This window comes from Drosophila pseudoobscura, chromosome 4 (assembly GCF_009870125.1).
Source record: "Drosophila pseudoobscura strain MV-25-SWS-2005 chromosome 4, UCI_Dpse_MV25, whole genome shotgun sequence".
Classification (NCBI taxonomy): domain Eukaryota; kingdom Metazoa; phylum Arthropoda; class Insecta; order Diptera; family Drosophilidae; genus Drosophila; species Drosophila pseudoobscura.
This window is the reverse complement of record NC_046681.1, coordinates 26,662,977-26,678,922: the sequence shown is the minus strand read 5'-3', so window position 1 is coordinate 26,678,922 and position 15,946 is coordinate 26,662,977. Positions and strand designations below refer to the sequence as shown.

The 15,946-nt window shown below is 40.9% G+C and overlaps 1 protein-coding gene and 1 long non-coding RNA gene across 7 annotated transcripts in view; one reads left to right on the top strand and one right to left on the bottom strand.

Moving 5' to 3' along the window:
• The window catches only part of LOC4817536 (apoptosis-resistant E3 ubiquitin protein ligase 1), a 29,102-nt gene that overhangs the window by 5,926 nt on the left and 7,230 nt on the right, over nucleotides 1-15,946 (bottom strand). Inside the window, exon 1 of one of the 6 annotated variants that reach the window (XM_015180835.2) lies at nucleotides 13,910-14,088. The exons of 3 other annotated variants lie outside the window; for them this stretch is intronic. In XM_015180835.2, coding sequence (XP_015036321.2) covers nucleotides 13,910-13,985 — 76 coding nt within the window. In that variant the 5' untranslated portion in view covers nucleotides 13,986-14,088. Of the gene's footprint in view, nucleotides 1-2,841; nucleotides 3,125-13,909; nucleotides 14,089-15,946 lie in introns of those variants that run through there. 2 more of the 6 variants (XM_015180834.2, XM_015180831.2) reach the window with 2 other exon arrangements.
• Nucleotides 2,619-15,763, top strand: LOC117183929 (uncharacterized). The gene is made up of 2 exons (XR_004469067.1): nucleotides 2,619-2,688; nucleotides 15,012-15,763. It is a non-coding gene; the product is annotated as an uncharacterized lncRNA (long non-coding RNA).

Here is a 15,946-nt window from a genome sequence, read left to right as displayed (position 1 = left end):
AATGAAATTGAAAGCAATTTAATATATAAGAAGGAAACATATAAAAAAAGCGGGCTTAAGTTTATCCATAGATTAATCCAGCAACCATACCATTTAAGAATATACATATAAGATATATATGTGTATAACAAAAGATAAATAAAATGAACAGAATTTTAATTCTACGCCTTAAACATTGTCTTTTAATTCTTTTAGCTTTTCAGATGACAAATTGGAGATTTACGCAAAGACAAATAGGAATGGAAATAAGTAAAAGATTACACAGGAGGGCTATTTTATAAAAACGACACAACCAATAGCTCTGGCTTTAATGCTCCAAGGAAATTCCATTACAGAAATAGGCCAAAAATTTATCTAGGAGGATATATGTATACAAATTCAATTCAAACATTACGAGAGAACCTTCTCATTATTACAGAAATTCCTGAAGAGAATTAAGACAATATTCCAGAAAATCGTGTAAGTCAAGAAGCCATAAATATCAAAAGAAATATCGAACTAATCAACTATTAAGACTCAGAAAAGTCCAAAGAAAAGGACAAAACCTCAGTATAATAGACAAAACGACACCGAAAACAAAGCACCGAATCTTAGGAAAATACTCGGGGGAAATACCTAGGCATTTAAACCATAGAAAAGTCAAACATATGAAAGGATGTTAATCAGTGTATTCCATGCCGAAATCCTAGCTATATCAACACCAGATTAGCACAATGAGAAATCCTGCACATTTGCTCTAGTAAAAACCCTCCAGTGATACCCAATCCCAGATGCTATTCCCTGAGCTCCCTCTGCGCTTAGAGCCACTGAAATCCAGCTAAGCTTGAAAAACTCAACAAAGTCTGGGTCCTCCTGCTGGCGGAACCACAACAACCAAAAAAAAACAAGCCACAAAACGAGTAACCTGCCACCCAACCAAAGCCCCAAAACTAATTGTGGTTTTGGTAGAGGGTGTGAGAGGGTGAAAAGTAAAAAAGAGAAAGTACAAATAGGGGAATGTTCATGCGATGTGGAGGTCGATGATGGTTTAGTTGTGGAGCTGAAATGTAAAGGTAGCTACGAGTAACACGTTTGCGTGCACGACATTCGAAAACGAATTCATTTCGTTACCAATTTCTTACCTATTTCTAGCGCCACAAACAGAGCCCTCCCTAAGCCCCCTATTACCCCATCTAAGTCCTTTTATAGCCCCCTTCGGCTCTCCTATAGCCCCCGTCCGAAACTTGTTCATATTTCGCGTGAAACGAACAACTTCCGTTTGATTTTCCCAAAGCGATACGTATACATATATGGGTATTTTTGGTTTGCCTCCGCTCCCAGAAAAATGCCGGAAAAATGTCCAAAGTGCCAACAATGAAAAATCACTTTTTATGTATCCCTTTACCTATACCTATAGCTATCGCTGTACCTATCGCTCTCCCCCTAGGCAGAACTGTATATAATCCCATGTTATTTGTATAATTAAAGTATTTGCATTGCATATTTAATGGGGCTACTGCACCGAACGACCTTTAGGCTGATGTCTGAGCAGGAATTGCTAATCGTTTTTAATTAAGGGTTAAAAAGGCGCACAGAACACAGCAAAAAGATGGCTGGGAAAACAAGGGGGAAAAGTCACAAAAGTGGCAGCCAACAGAAGCAGAAGGGGAAAGCCGCGGGGCAATGGAAAAGCCAAAGGGAAAGGCAGGAACAGGCAGCGGAAAAGTCAAAAAGGAAGAGAGACAGTGGAAGCCGCTTAATGAAAATGCCTTTTGAAGGTTAAAGCGCGACGTGCAAGGATAATGATGATGATGATGGAAATGAGGATGGGCCTGGGAGTGGGATTGGAAGCGGGAGCGGGAATAATGATCATCATCGTCATGATAAATGTCAAGTGAGAGCTTCTGTGTGGGCTGATTGGTGGATTGGTGGATTGACGGCGCGGGGATTGCTGGATTGTGGGTGCAGAGGTAATGAATGATGAGGCCGACTTTTGACAGCTGATGCAGAAAAAGTGTGGGCGGGCAGCGAAGGTAAATACGACTACGATTATGGTTGACTGAGTAAGTCAGAGCAAGAAGCCAAGTGAAAATGGAGTCCATAAAGAAGTCAAAAGAGAGAAAAAACGAAAGAAAAGTAGTTGAATATGTATAAAATAAAGATTATTACAAAAAAGTTACAATTAATTAAGAAAGGATCATGCGAATATACACGCATGTTTCTATAAGCTATAAGAATAAAGCAGGAAACGGGAAAAGTCATTTTAAAAAATATATTATTGGCTAGACTCAAGTTGAGGAGTAATGTGTATCGTCATGCACACGACATGTGCTTTGGTTTTGCCAAGGTCTCGGTCTCAAGCCTATGCGCATCAGTCTAAAAGCGATTACCGCGGCTTGTATTTTGTTATTGCATTCTCGGGCATTCTATTTTTGTAGTTCTGGTAGTTCTTAGACGAGTGAAAAAGGATCGCTTTAATTCCGATGCATATAAAGAGTTTAAAGTCTAGCGATACTTTTATACCCGCATATATCAATCGTCAATTTTTTCAAAATTTTCAGATTTCAGGTTAAGGATGTACAATCGAAATCGAAATCGTAATCATTTAATCATTTCCCAGTTATCTCAGTTAACCTACCGACAACAGCGTTTGACAGTTGAATAAAACGAAGAAAATCTCTAAAAATCAAACACCAGAAGCCGCAAAAGGTCAGAAGAATCAATTTCATTATAATTATTAAAGAACTCCACCAGCAAACACCAAAGAAGACAACAGAGAATCATAAACTCCCCCAAAACTCTACCTCCAACATCCATAACAATCCACTCTCTGTATAGATAGATCTCCTCTCTATGACTTACCCGCAGCACTGCCAAAGCATAACTCAACCTCGAGAGTCGGAAAAGTTTTCATCTGAATGAATCTGGGCGACCAAGCCAATTCGATATTGCTGATGATCAAAGCCATCTCGTAGTTGCTCTGAATCGGATAGAAACCCCTGTAACAGGCGCAGGCACGAATGCAAATTAATTTTTCACTGAAAGCCACGTCTGGCCAATCCTCGGCTGTGCTCTGTAGCTGTCCCATGTTTTTGGCAATGAACCATTTTTTTTTTTGGAGGTAGTTAATTTTGACAAGCAAATCGAAAGGCTACTTTCTACATTTCGGAAGGGAGTCTACTCTAAGGCTCACACACGTATTTGCCATGCTGTTGGGTCGAGTTTTCTCTTTGTTCGCTCATTAGCCCGAGTGGCAGAGCAGCCGAAGCCTGGCCCAAAGTGCTGGGTAAATGTTTGCAGAGTGAGCACAAAAGTTGGCAGCCAAGGGCTGCCTTAGGCCTGAAATATGAGTGTACTTTGTGCCTACTCTGCCCGGGATACTCGCACAGTGGGATATACGAGCAGGAGCTTCAATGTATTTAGCTATCGAGGATTTACGAATTATAAACCTCACAATAAAAAAGTATTTTTGAGATATTCGATTTTCTTGGAATGTTTTTGCCAGCAGAATTTGCTGTTCTGACCATGAATAGTGAGTCCCCTATACTGCTTTTGAAGAATTCTATGATACACAGATATCAGCCACTTGTCCATTCAAAAACGAGATTAAGAAATCGCCAATCCCTTCGATACAATTTGCCAGGCTTTTGAAGAACACGTCATTTGGCTTTACTTTTACTTTACCCAATCCAAACTCTTCCCAAGAGATGAATCTATTAAAAAACTTGGTGGCTTCACTCACAGCTAATGTAAAATCTCCTCGTTTAAATGTTGTGCACTCATTCACTCATACCCTAACGGAGTAGCATTCGATTCGAACTTAATTCATTTAGAGCTTTATTGATTCGAATTTGGCTGAGCAAAGATTGATATCTCTTGATATCGCTTGAAACTTTTTATATGTAAGTATCTTTCTTGAAACCGTCTATGTTTTGAACCAAAATCAGACTGTTATTTTCCATGGCGCCCATAAAAAGCAGCGATCTTCAAGAGTAAGGAAATATTACTACCCCAGAGCAAGCTTTTCTTTACTGCCTTACATTACCGAGGCGCACTGTATTGACATGCACACACATTCTTTTGGGGGTGTTGGTGTGGTGCAAGTAACCCATGCACGAGGGGCAGAATGATTTCGCTGTTTATTGTTTGCTTTTAACTGTCTGCTCTCTCTGTCGGGCTCTCTCCTACCCCTCTGTCCGTCTTCCCCTCATCTATCATCTCCTTTGTGCGCTTTTCCAACCATTGTTATCCTGGCACATTGTTGTGCTGTTTTTCCATTTTATCCTTTGCCATCGATTGTTCTCGAGGAAAGATGATGTTGCAGGGAAAAAAGAGGCAACAAAAATTACAATTTGAATGACATTCGATCGTTGTGGAATGGTGGATGGGAGGGTTACTGGGGGCCATCCATATAACTATAGAACGAGGCACGGTGCGGGGGGAGACAGGGGAGGGATGTCTGATGTGGCAGCAGTGTAGGTTGCAAGCGATTAAGGTTGGCCCCACAACAAAAGCCGCAATATTTCCTTCATGTCTGTCTCCCCCCTCACGGTTTTCCCAGCCCCACAACCATTTTCACCCCTTTTGGGTGGGCTTTCGGGTGGGTCTTTTGTGTTTGTTTACCAAAGTGAAAAATGATAAAATTGCCAGCATTCGTTTTTCCAACCGAGGACATCCTGTCTTGGGGAAATGCTGCACTACATCTTCCTATATCTTTCCCCTATAACTCTCTCTGTCTCTCTCTCTCTCTCTCTCTCTCTGGGGGTTTCCTTTTATTTTGATACCCTGTAGTCTGAAAATGCTTAAGGGATAAACTAGATCTTGGGATATTTTCTTTGCCCTTCTTTTCCTTTTTAAAGGAAGGTTTATAGTTTATTTAAATATATTTTAGATCCACTATCACACGATTATATGTACATATATAGCTAAATTATCTATCGATCTACCAACAATAATCGTAATTATCGCAACCAGAAAAATGTTCTTTCATTTTTTATACTTTTTCCCTCATTTATCACTCTTCTTTCCCCCATTTTGTTTTTCTAATTTTCCTCACTGCATTTCCCCCTTCCCCAATGCTACCCACTTGTTCCGGCTGAGCAATATTTTGCAGCAAACAATAGCCCCCGATGACTGCACTTGGCAGGCAGCTTGCAACAAATTCATCCACAAATATTTCATCTGCTCACAATAATTTATGCTTTCCTGTCGGCAGCAGGACATTCGCAACAAGAGGGGGAAAATGAAGAACAAGTGGCAGAAGGCGAACGAGAAGCAAGAAGGCGGTGCAGAGCGTACCAGAACTTGAAGAATATTTGCATATTTAATTTAAAATAAAGCGCACTCTTTGCTCTACAGCCCCCTCGCCATATACACACAAGCAACCAACCCACACATCCACACACCCACCCACACAGACGTACAAAATTACGCTTACACCCACAGCGTGCCACACTTACACTCGCCTCAAGTGGCGGCATAAATTCAAATGCCACTTTGGCAACAGTCTCTGCAAATTACGTATACGCAATGTGGGCCCCGCAAACGACAACAGTCAGCGGACGGCGGAGAGCGTCTCTCTCTCTCTCTTGCCTCACATCCCTTAGGGGGTCCCAAGTGTGCTTAGAGCCTGCCGCAAGCCTTCTCTCTCTCTCTCTCGACCCCGTGAGGAACGAAGGACTTTCTCTGACGCTGCTTCAATACAAAATTTTTGCGAATTTCGAGGAAAATCTGTTGCCAAAAAATACCAAATGCAATTCAACTGCAGTTGGATATGAATAAATATTTATAACAAAAGTGCAGAATAGGTACAGTGAACACTCACTTCGAGACCAGGGTCACCTAGCTGAACATTTCCACTGACAGGACAATGGTTTTTGTTCACATTCTATGCATTTACTCCCCCAGAAGATGCTTTCTATTGAACGAGTATTCCACTTCAAGCAGAAACAGTACTCCCCAGAAAGCATTCACTGTACAAGACTCTAGCTTCGAGTGTATGAATATATGAACAATATTTGGCTTCTCCAAACAGACATTTGCTGTCTTTTTTGCATGACCTAGGGAATGCTCTTTTAGCTAGTTAAATTAGCACAATTTATGAGTACAAGAGTACTTGAATTCTCGGGCATTCCCTTTTGAACTTTTCGTATGTGAGTCTGGTTGGAGTCGGCTGTCGAACAATAAATCTCACATCAATATAAACAAGGATATTAAATTAAGTTTAGAAATATAATGATCTCTATCTTTCCTCGCGTCATGCGGCAGCGCATCTCTGTCGGGTTGTGCGGTTCTCCCTGGGTTCAGCATTATTCAGCATTCCCTGGGTTATTGCAAGTCAACATCTCAACAAAAGTGTCATTCGATCGAGAAGAACACCTTCTCCCATTTAAGAGTAAAGAAAACCACACAGTACTTATAGAACCACACAAGTTGCCGTTGTCAAAGATACCTTTGATACCTCTAAAAGCATCAGAGGTAGAGGCAATAGTTGCTCGTACAGTCACTGGCAAAACACAGACAAATAAGAAGTCCTCTGACTTCTTGATTAAACTTTTAGTATCTCCGAAATCCCCATTTAATCTGATTCCAAATCTAACTCTACGCCAAACAACGTAATCCTTACCTTTCTATTATTTGCAAAACATTTCGCTGGCCATTATCCAGATACTCAGAGCACAGAACGAGCAAAACCGCAGAGAGCCTTGGCCTCCGAGAAATAGGGGAGAGCCAGAGGAAGCCGGCGAAAGCCATCATCAAATAGCCTCTTTTATTTCCCTCCTCACCGCTGCACTTCCAACTGGACTCGACCAGAGCCTGCAGCTTAGCCAAGACTTTGGCGAACGAAATGAGTGTTGCAATAAAATTCTTAAACACTCTCACTTTGGGGTCAACTTTAGAGAATGATGGGGGTACAGAGGCAGAGACTTGCCTCAGAAATTGCCTGCAAATGATGCCACAGCTGACGATGCCACTGTGTGCCTGTGGATGACATCCTTGTTGGCAGGCGACAAGAACAAAAAAACGGGAAAGAAAACTGAGGAAAAAGGCAAAGAAAAGCTGTCAGGAAAGCAAGGAACTAGAGGTGCTGGGAGAAGACACTGGAGAGGAGGCAAAACCATAGCTTGCACCATCTCTGCCTTGGAGCTGCCTTTTGGGCTTCCCTCGAAAACCAGCCCTCAGCTGTTGCACCTGTCTAACCATCTCCCACACTCCCCTACCTCTTTGCCTCTCTATCTTGCCCCTGCTTTACATTTTTGTGGCATCACCCGCGCGTTTGTGTCTGTGTGTGTGTGTGTGTGTTTGTGGGATGCTGGTAGCCCGCATAAGCCACACGAGGCAACTTTGAAGGCAAACAGATGTTTGCCTCTCACTTGCAATACTCCCAACCCCCGTCCTCATGCCCCTCTCCTCCTGAATGACATTAAATGTCGCTTAATTTGAGTGCCCGTTTTGGCTGTTGCAAGCCCCAGCTGCTCGGATGTGGCACCATCTGGCAGCACCGACCCCGTATGCCCCCTCTGGCATTAGTCGACCACAAAACACGAGCTTTAACGAGTGGCAAATGCATCAGGAATGTCAAGCGGTAGTGGAGAGCGGTAAATGTGGTTTGGGTGCTACTGGAGAAGTATTTCACAAAAATGTTTAAAATTTCGCCTCCACAATGAAGGGGGCAGGCAGAGGTTGAGGCAGAAATAGTTGCAACATTTCTGTGATATATCGATTTATAATTGACTCAAAGTTTTCGCTGGAAAAACGGTACCAAAAGGAGCAAAAGGGATGGAAGATGGCAAACAGAGATCCGAAAATTGTTTCTTTAGTTAATAATTCGCATGGAATTTGAACAGAATTTGCACATTTTGCGCAAAGGTTAGTTTTGTGGTAGGAGTAAGAAATGTATAAGAATTTACATACGATTTGCATCTGATTTGCTGATTATTTCTCGCTTAAAACAGACCTTAGTTTTGTTTTTTGTTAGAGGCTTGCACTAAGAAGAGGGTTTTAGGAGTATTAAAACTTCAATTTACTCCAACAACGAACCACTGTTCGTTTAAGTAGGTATATTCTGGATCAATATCAAATACATTGTCTTTATGGCCATGTCTACCTGTGCTTCTTGTTTAAAGACTCAATCTTAGAGCCTATAAGAGCTAGAGAAACCTTATTTTGAACGCAGGCCTGTGTGATATTGTAAACTTTTGCCTTGATAAAAATAATAACAGTGGGAATGGTTATTTGCAAGGCGATTATCCTTCACCCTTCAAATGAAAAGTTTTTGAAGCTTTCTCTAAATTGTTGCGACATGAGAAACCAGGTAAAAACACTATTAACATTATATTACAGAGCAGTCGCGAACCAAGGATTCCAACTATTATTGCCTCAAATGGATTCCCAAGGATTATTCCACTGACTTGAAGAATAATTTTCATTATCTACCTTCCCCTGGCTCTCCCCTAGTTCTCTCTGTCACTGTTTTTGGCGACTAATAGCTCTCTGAGGCTCTCCTCTTTCTATGTTCTGAGCATCTGGATAATGGCCAAAGAAATGTTTTCAAAATAAAAGAATGCTAAGTCTTATTGATGATTCGAGTAATCAAGGAGTCAGCGCACTCTTGTTATTTATTTGCTTTTTCGTGTGTATCTGATCAGTAGAAGATATACAGGCAAAAGTATATTTCAATTGGAAATTATAATAGTTTTATGTGTTTTTCGTTGAAATAAATATACATAAGTTCCTTATACTTTACGACCATCTAGACAGGCAATATTTATTTATCGATTTATCCATAATTTTACTTTGAAATCCATTATTTCTTTTAAAATGTGAGTACTTGTATTTGTTTGTGAATGCATCCATCCATCTATGTTTGTATTTCTATTATTTAGAGTTTCATTTCCCATGAACTTCCTATTTTTTATTAAACATTTAATAGTTTAAAAGGCGAACAAAAAATACAAAATTTATATGCAATTTCAATTCTTCAATTAAAAAACATTTCTACTTCCTGGCAGCGTACAAATGTATATGATGCCCGTAAATATGCATTTCGCAGAGGCAGAATTGTTATGCAAACAGCTGCAGGGAAACCACTGCAAGCTCAACCACCTCATCCGCTGCCCCACCACTATGCCGCCATTCTGCCATTCTGCCGCTCTGCCACCACCCACACTTAACCCATTTAACCCACTTCCTGTATTCCGAGCGGAGCGGCGGAGAGCCAGCATAAATCCCATTATTTATTCATTAATTTAAGGCCCATTCTCTGGGTACCTCCTCTCTGCTCCACGCCACTCCACTCCACTCCGCTCGTATCCTCTCGTCCCTCCTCCTTAATCACAATTTGCACTCGGGAGTCCGTTAGAGAGTCCATTGTTTTCTCTCGTAATTTTGGCCGAGTTTTCCTATTTGATTTCTGGTCTTTTTCGGGCAATTTAATTAAGCGCTTCGTTTATTCTTTTCTGGCTGCGAAATGTGCTTAGAGAGGGAAAACGGAAAATCCACAAAAACCAATTTGCAACTTTAATACAGACACACACACACGGAGAGAAGGAGAGCCACATAGCCACGCCCACATGGGGCATCCACTGACATCAGGCGGGAAGCTTGTACCTTTTTGGGTTTTCTGCCTCTTATTTTCTGGCTTTATTTTTCATCTGGTATCTAACACCGTAAAGAGTGGGCCAAATTGGGTTAAAACCATAATGCCAAAGTATTAATGTTGCACCAACGGGGCATGCGGCTGGTTGGGCGGAGAAACCAAAAACCGCAGACATGAACCGGTTTAGGTAACCGTTACCTCAACACACAGGCCCACACGGATACAGACACCGTTGCACTCAATATACATACACACATACATGTATGTATGTGTTCTTGTGGACTCGTGTGTATTGGCCCTCCTCTGGCAAACATGGCAGAAAACATTTGCCAAATGCCAGCAGCAACGGCAGCAGCCAGCACTGCGCACGGACTGCACTGGAGAGGCCCTCGGCAATGGCAATGGCAACGGCAACGGCAACGGCCAACGGCAATTAATGGCAACGAAAGCAAAATGCGAATGAAAGCATAGAAAGGATCTTCGAAACGAAGATTTCATTACCCTGCAGGTTGCTTTTCCGTATACCCTTGCTCCGTCGTTGAAGCACACCCGATGCTCAGACCATCCAAAGGCAAGTCTTTAGGCCGTTTATAAGAAAACACTCACGAGATTCGTTCTGCTGCAACGGATTTGATCACTGCTGAATTCGTTTTACCAGATTTTCGCATCACCAAAACTTGAACCAAGTTGATCGAAGCATTCTTGTCTTGAAAATCCATGTCAAAAATCGTTAAAAATCATGATTCGTAAATTCTCATGTGGTAGTTCAACTTTTCCACAAAGATGAATTTTTCGTTAATCGTTAAATTTTATAAAACGCGAAGCCGTAGCAGGAAAAGCTCTGAGCATGATTTGGCTAAAATGGCTAACTTTTAAGTGGAAGCGTGCAGTTTTGACTAGGTGTAAAAAAAATAAAATAATTCTACGGGCTTATCTTATTAAAAAAGTATGCCAATTTTGCGATTCTAATTTCGATAATTTATGTAATTTATAATGTATGCCTCAAAGGTCTAACAACTTTTGTACTACAAAAATAAAATATACAGTATAAAGAGCTGGTTGTATACACCGATTTGTATATTTGTAGAATTCTTCAAAAGAAGTGCTTCCATCTGTGCGGAAACACCAATTTTCCAATCGAGGGGTATCAAAAATACAGCAAACGTAGGTTGAACATGGAATATTTTCCCTGCCTATACCACACACAAACTCATCCCCTCTCTGTACTCACCCTTCCAAATTGTATTGCCCTCTCTCTCTCTCTCTCTCTCTTTCTGGCAGAGTGCTGGCAACATGGAAATTCGCATAAACAAATTTGCACGAACGAAGCTGCAACACTTTGGCATTTTCCAATTGGAGTTACGTATTTGTGTTCATACGTGAGCGTGTGTGTGTGCGTTCGACCGTGTATCAGTGTGTGTGTTCATTGCGTTGTATCTGTGTGCGTGAGAAATGGGCAGGTGTACCTCTAAATGTGTATGTGCGTGATTGAAGGTCTTGGGAGTGGGGCTCTTACACTCAACGAAGGGACGAAGGGGGTTTGATGGAAATGTTTATGGGGGAAATTATTTACTTATTGCACATATTTCACTCGTACGTACGATTTCCTGATGCCCTCCCCGCACACACTTTTAAAGGTGGAACAAACGCATTTGTGTGTATAAATCAAAGTGAATCAAGTTATAAATACCAACAGATAAAAAATAGTTTACGAAGAATAAAGTGTACGAGTATTTGGCTGGAATTTCAGATACAAAAGTAATAAAGAGAAGTCCACCAAAATGGTGATCATATAGGGGGAAACCCTTAAGGCATCCTAGAGGGCTAATGCTGATGAATAAATATCACCAAATTATGTGCTAAAAGATTGTCCGCAATAAGTCTTTTAAAGAGAGACATTCGTAACAAAACGATTGTCCATGAGTGTCTCATGAGTGAATTTCAAATAAGCATTTGGTTATCTTCGCCGTAGTTTACATTATCATCAGAGGATGCCTCACAGATGAAGTACATTTCGTTACGGCATCTAAAGCACAGCATTTTGTCCGTATTATCCATTGGCTCCCCAAAATTCGTTTGTAAAACAACGCAACGTGAAGTGGTTTTCCGGTGATTATTCATATGATATGTGTCCCAATTGAAGAAGGTTCCATTCCTGCCTGTAGTGGACGAAATAAACACTCCATATGTTTCTTCATCGGTCAAATCTATCCAATAATATTGCTGCTCCTTCAGCATCCTACTGAGTGCCTGGAACTCCTCATCGCTTTGCACGTTCGCCAGATGACCCCCCATTTGATGGCATTTATCCAATGCACGGTACCAGGTCATTTGTTGGCTATCTTCAATGTGGTAATATTTTGTACCAATTTTTCGAAAATTGTTTCTATTTCTTGTAGTTTCTTCCATTGAAGTTCGCCTGGATGAGAGTTCGATTTCTAAATGTTGAAGTTTTTGTCCTTGAGCCTCCAACTTTTCGTCTAGTTGGGCCAGTTTTGAGAGAATATCTGCATTCTGATTAGAGTCATGGGAATCCAGGTGCCTTAGGAGAATTTTCATAGCTGATCCGCACTGCAAATCCTCGTTTTGAGATTCCAACACAAAGGTACTGGCTGGCGCAGATTTGTCCTTCATTAAATGAATCTTAATGTTCTTAGTGTTACTCAATAAACTGAACCGTGCACTCACCTGGGACCCTAGCTGTGACTGGGAACTCCCAAAGGTTATCGCCAATAACAGAAAGAGAATCGAACGGGGCATGGCTAGGGCTGCTTGTCTGAATGAAATCCAAAACCAGACTGAATTCTAAAGGGAAAACCACTGAATATTTATGATCAACAGCGCTCAGATCATCATCGAATGCGACCAGCTGATTACAGACAAGCTTAACCTGCAGCTTAACCCACGATACGATACCGCGCTCGTATATACATACATATACATATAGAAATATGCAACAAAGTATAGAGAGAGATTAAGCTTATTATTTATTATTTATTATATTTATTATTATTTATTAATGCAAAATTATTTGATCGGCGTCTTTGCACCTTTAGGGATCATCGTTATTGGGATTTTTGTACAACCCACATCTAGTGCATGCTTTAAACAAATTAGTAAAGCCACTTCTCTGTTGATGTGTCGTTGTATCTATCATTTAAATCCTACAAAATTGCAGAGTTTTTCCCGATTATAAATTGTTGAAATTCATGAATTGTAAAATACTTTATTTCCGAATTATTCGAGGACATAATGAGTGAAGCAATTAGTGCCAGCTCTCGAACCCCACCGAATGACACTTATTGACAGTAGGATAATTGGAAGAGAGAATGTTAACAGCTGAACTGCATTAAGGCTGTGAAATCAGTAGTCGATGAAGTGAGATTAAAAAAATCAACCAAATTAATCCTTTCAGCTGTCAAGCTGCATAATTTAAGTGTAAAATGAAATGAAAGCCTGTCAATAAAATGGATAGGAGGGCTATGGGAACTGGCGTTCTTAATTGATAGAGAATGAACTTTTTTTTAGTCCAAAAGAAATATTTTTCCGTAATAAATGTTCATGTAGTTCTTTCAAATATTTTTACTTCAATCTTTTATCAAATAAAACCAGCCACCAACCAAATGATTTACCTTTTTGTTGCATCTACAGTCTGCGGCATGTTGCATCATTATGGCGCTTGCTCTTTGCCATTTCTATTTCCTTGACCGCAACTGTGGGTAGACCTATGCAGCGCCACCCACTCCGCTTCACCCACTTTCGTGAGTCGTTTACACATTACGTGCATGAGAGCACTTTACCGGCCATTCGAAAGCCGTCCGTCCTCCTATTCCACCCACAACGGTGGGGTTGGGGTTATGTCATTGGCATGCAAACGGCATCGAAGAAGGCACAAGACCTGCCCGAGCCGCACTCTCGACTTTCGTTTTAATTAAGGATACATGAAGGAGGAGGAGGTGCACTGCAAGCCGATTGCACATGTCAGGTGAACTCAATGCGAAGGTTAGTCAGGGTTTAGGGCAAAAGGCAATTTGCATGACGGTTCAAGGCAAAGTACAGCCACAACAAAAGGGGAGGGAACAGGTGCAGGTACAGTTACAGCAAAAGGCGCGATGCGGAAGTGGAAATGGAAACGGAAACACTTGAGTATGAGCGCCATATTGGGCATACGCCGCATTAGCCACCAGTCAAATAAAGAAACCAAAATTTGAATTTAATTCACAAACGCCGCACAACTCTCGGCAAGCCTTAACCCTAGGAGCTCTAAGAGGAGGCCTTAACCCTTGTTCAAAACACACGAATCCGAAAAAATTAAAACTCATTAAAACTCACCTGAGGACGAGGACTGCGAATGCCGCATGGTGGTGGCCATGGCAATGGAATTTATTTCCGATTCCGGCGACCACATTCTGTTCACACGAAAACTTTTCACTCTCCGAATGGAAATTGTTATACCTTATATATATTTATATATATATCGCTCACAACTTAATGGCTAAATCATGTTTTTCACTGCCTTTTGTGATTAGTTTTTGTGCTTTTTCGTTTCCTTCTTTTTATTTTTTGCGTTATTTTGTAATTTTTAATTTATTAAAAAAGTTTCTCTCATAAAGTTTTGACATATTTCATGCATAGCTGCGGATTACTAAAGAGGGTGGCTGCCAGAACACCGGAATGGGGATTGGATATATACTATGTGTATACACACTTTTCACACAAGTTGGGTAAAAGTTTTTGCACACAAAAATAAAAGGAACAAGTTGAAAATGTATAATGGAATGAAATGGATAGGCCAATGCCTTGAGGAAGCAGCGCGCGGATTAAGGCCTGTCACAAAGGAAAATTAGAGAAAAGCAGTGCGTTTCGGAGCTGTAAGGCTCGCACAGGAGAAGTGTGCTCTCTCTGGTGTAGGGGAAGGCAATTAGTTATAGATACATATACTGTTGTCCCTGTACCAGCTATAGTCCGAGTATAAGACCCCAAACGGCACGTGCATGAAATATTTAGATCTACCAAGCGGAAAGACCAATTTTGAATTCCCTCATAAGTCTGATAATTCGATACCTTGCGATGCCGATTACCTCGATGCGATAACCGATAAAGAAATAAGCAATCCGAGAACCTTTTATTTAAAATAGTTTCGATATTTTCATGAAATGCACTTTAAGGGACATACATACATAACTCTCTCTTTTCTCTTTCTTTCAGACAATCTCTTCTTTCTTTTCCTCTCATTTCACTGTAATTTTCCGCTTTGGCTGCCAAGAAATTCTATACGATGCTTGCCAAAAAGCTTAAATCAAAATAAAAGTTTATTCTCTATACATCCGTTCTCTGTTTACGCTGTTTTATCTGTCTTTATCTCTTTCTCCCTGCCTTTTTCTGATGCACTGATGGAAAATTATATCCCCCATTTCCAATTTCCCATCTACAGCTCCATTTTAAACACACTTTCGAGTGGCAAGTGCCAAATGGCAGCAGCAGCACCAGAGACAACAACTTCATTGATCGGCAGAGGGGAAACCCTATAGAGAAGGCCAGCAGGGAAAGCCTGAAGAGAGGCGCTCCAAGGAGCAGCATTTGATGGCATTGTAAACAAGTGGCACCCTCTATTACACTTTGCCACCCAGCAGCCCCAGCCCCGTTTCTGAACTTGCCTCAAATTGCTGTCATTAACTGGAAAGTGCAGGGAAGCTACAACAAAATTACACCAACAATCGGAAAAGACAAAGAGCTCCTTGTTGTTGACCTGACAAGGACAACTATTCCAGATATATATACTGTAAGGACATGGCGTGTCTCACTCGCCCTCCCACTTTTTTCCCACTTCCCCCTTCTGACTGTCTGTCAGAGTGTTTTTATATAGTGCCTCGATGTTTATTTACACAGCTGAGACAATTACATTCAAGTGTGTGGAGAGTGTGCATAGAGTGGACCGTGGTACCCTCCTCAGTTAAGACACAGAAAACAAGCTGAAAAATTGCTGAGAGCAGCTCAATAAAAACTACACACGATTTGCGCGTGCCATCGCCGACAAGGATAATAAACAAGGCAACTGTCTCTCTCAAGTCTCCAAGACAAAAGAAACGAATGGAAGGAAAAACTTATCTTGACTGGACGGAACGAGAACCCCAGCTGAAATGTAAGGAATGTATTATCGAATAAAATACATTTTGAAAAGTGAAGTCTTTCATTCCAAGATAAAATGCAGAAATTGTCTTGAATGGAACTTCAAACAAGAATATTCTCTACATTTTTTAGTCAGTCTTTAGTTTAATTTCTCAGAACTAGGTCTCAGACATAAGGTAGTGACAACAGCCTCTCCTATTGCAGTTTCTATTACAAAATACTTTCGAAATCAAACATTAT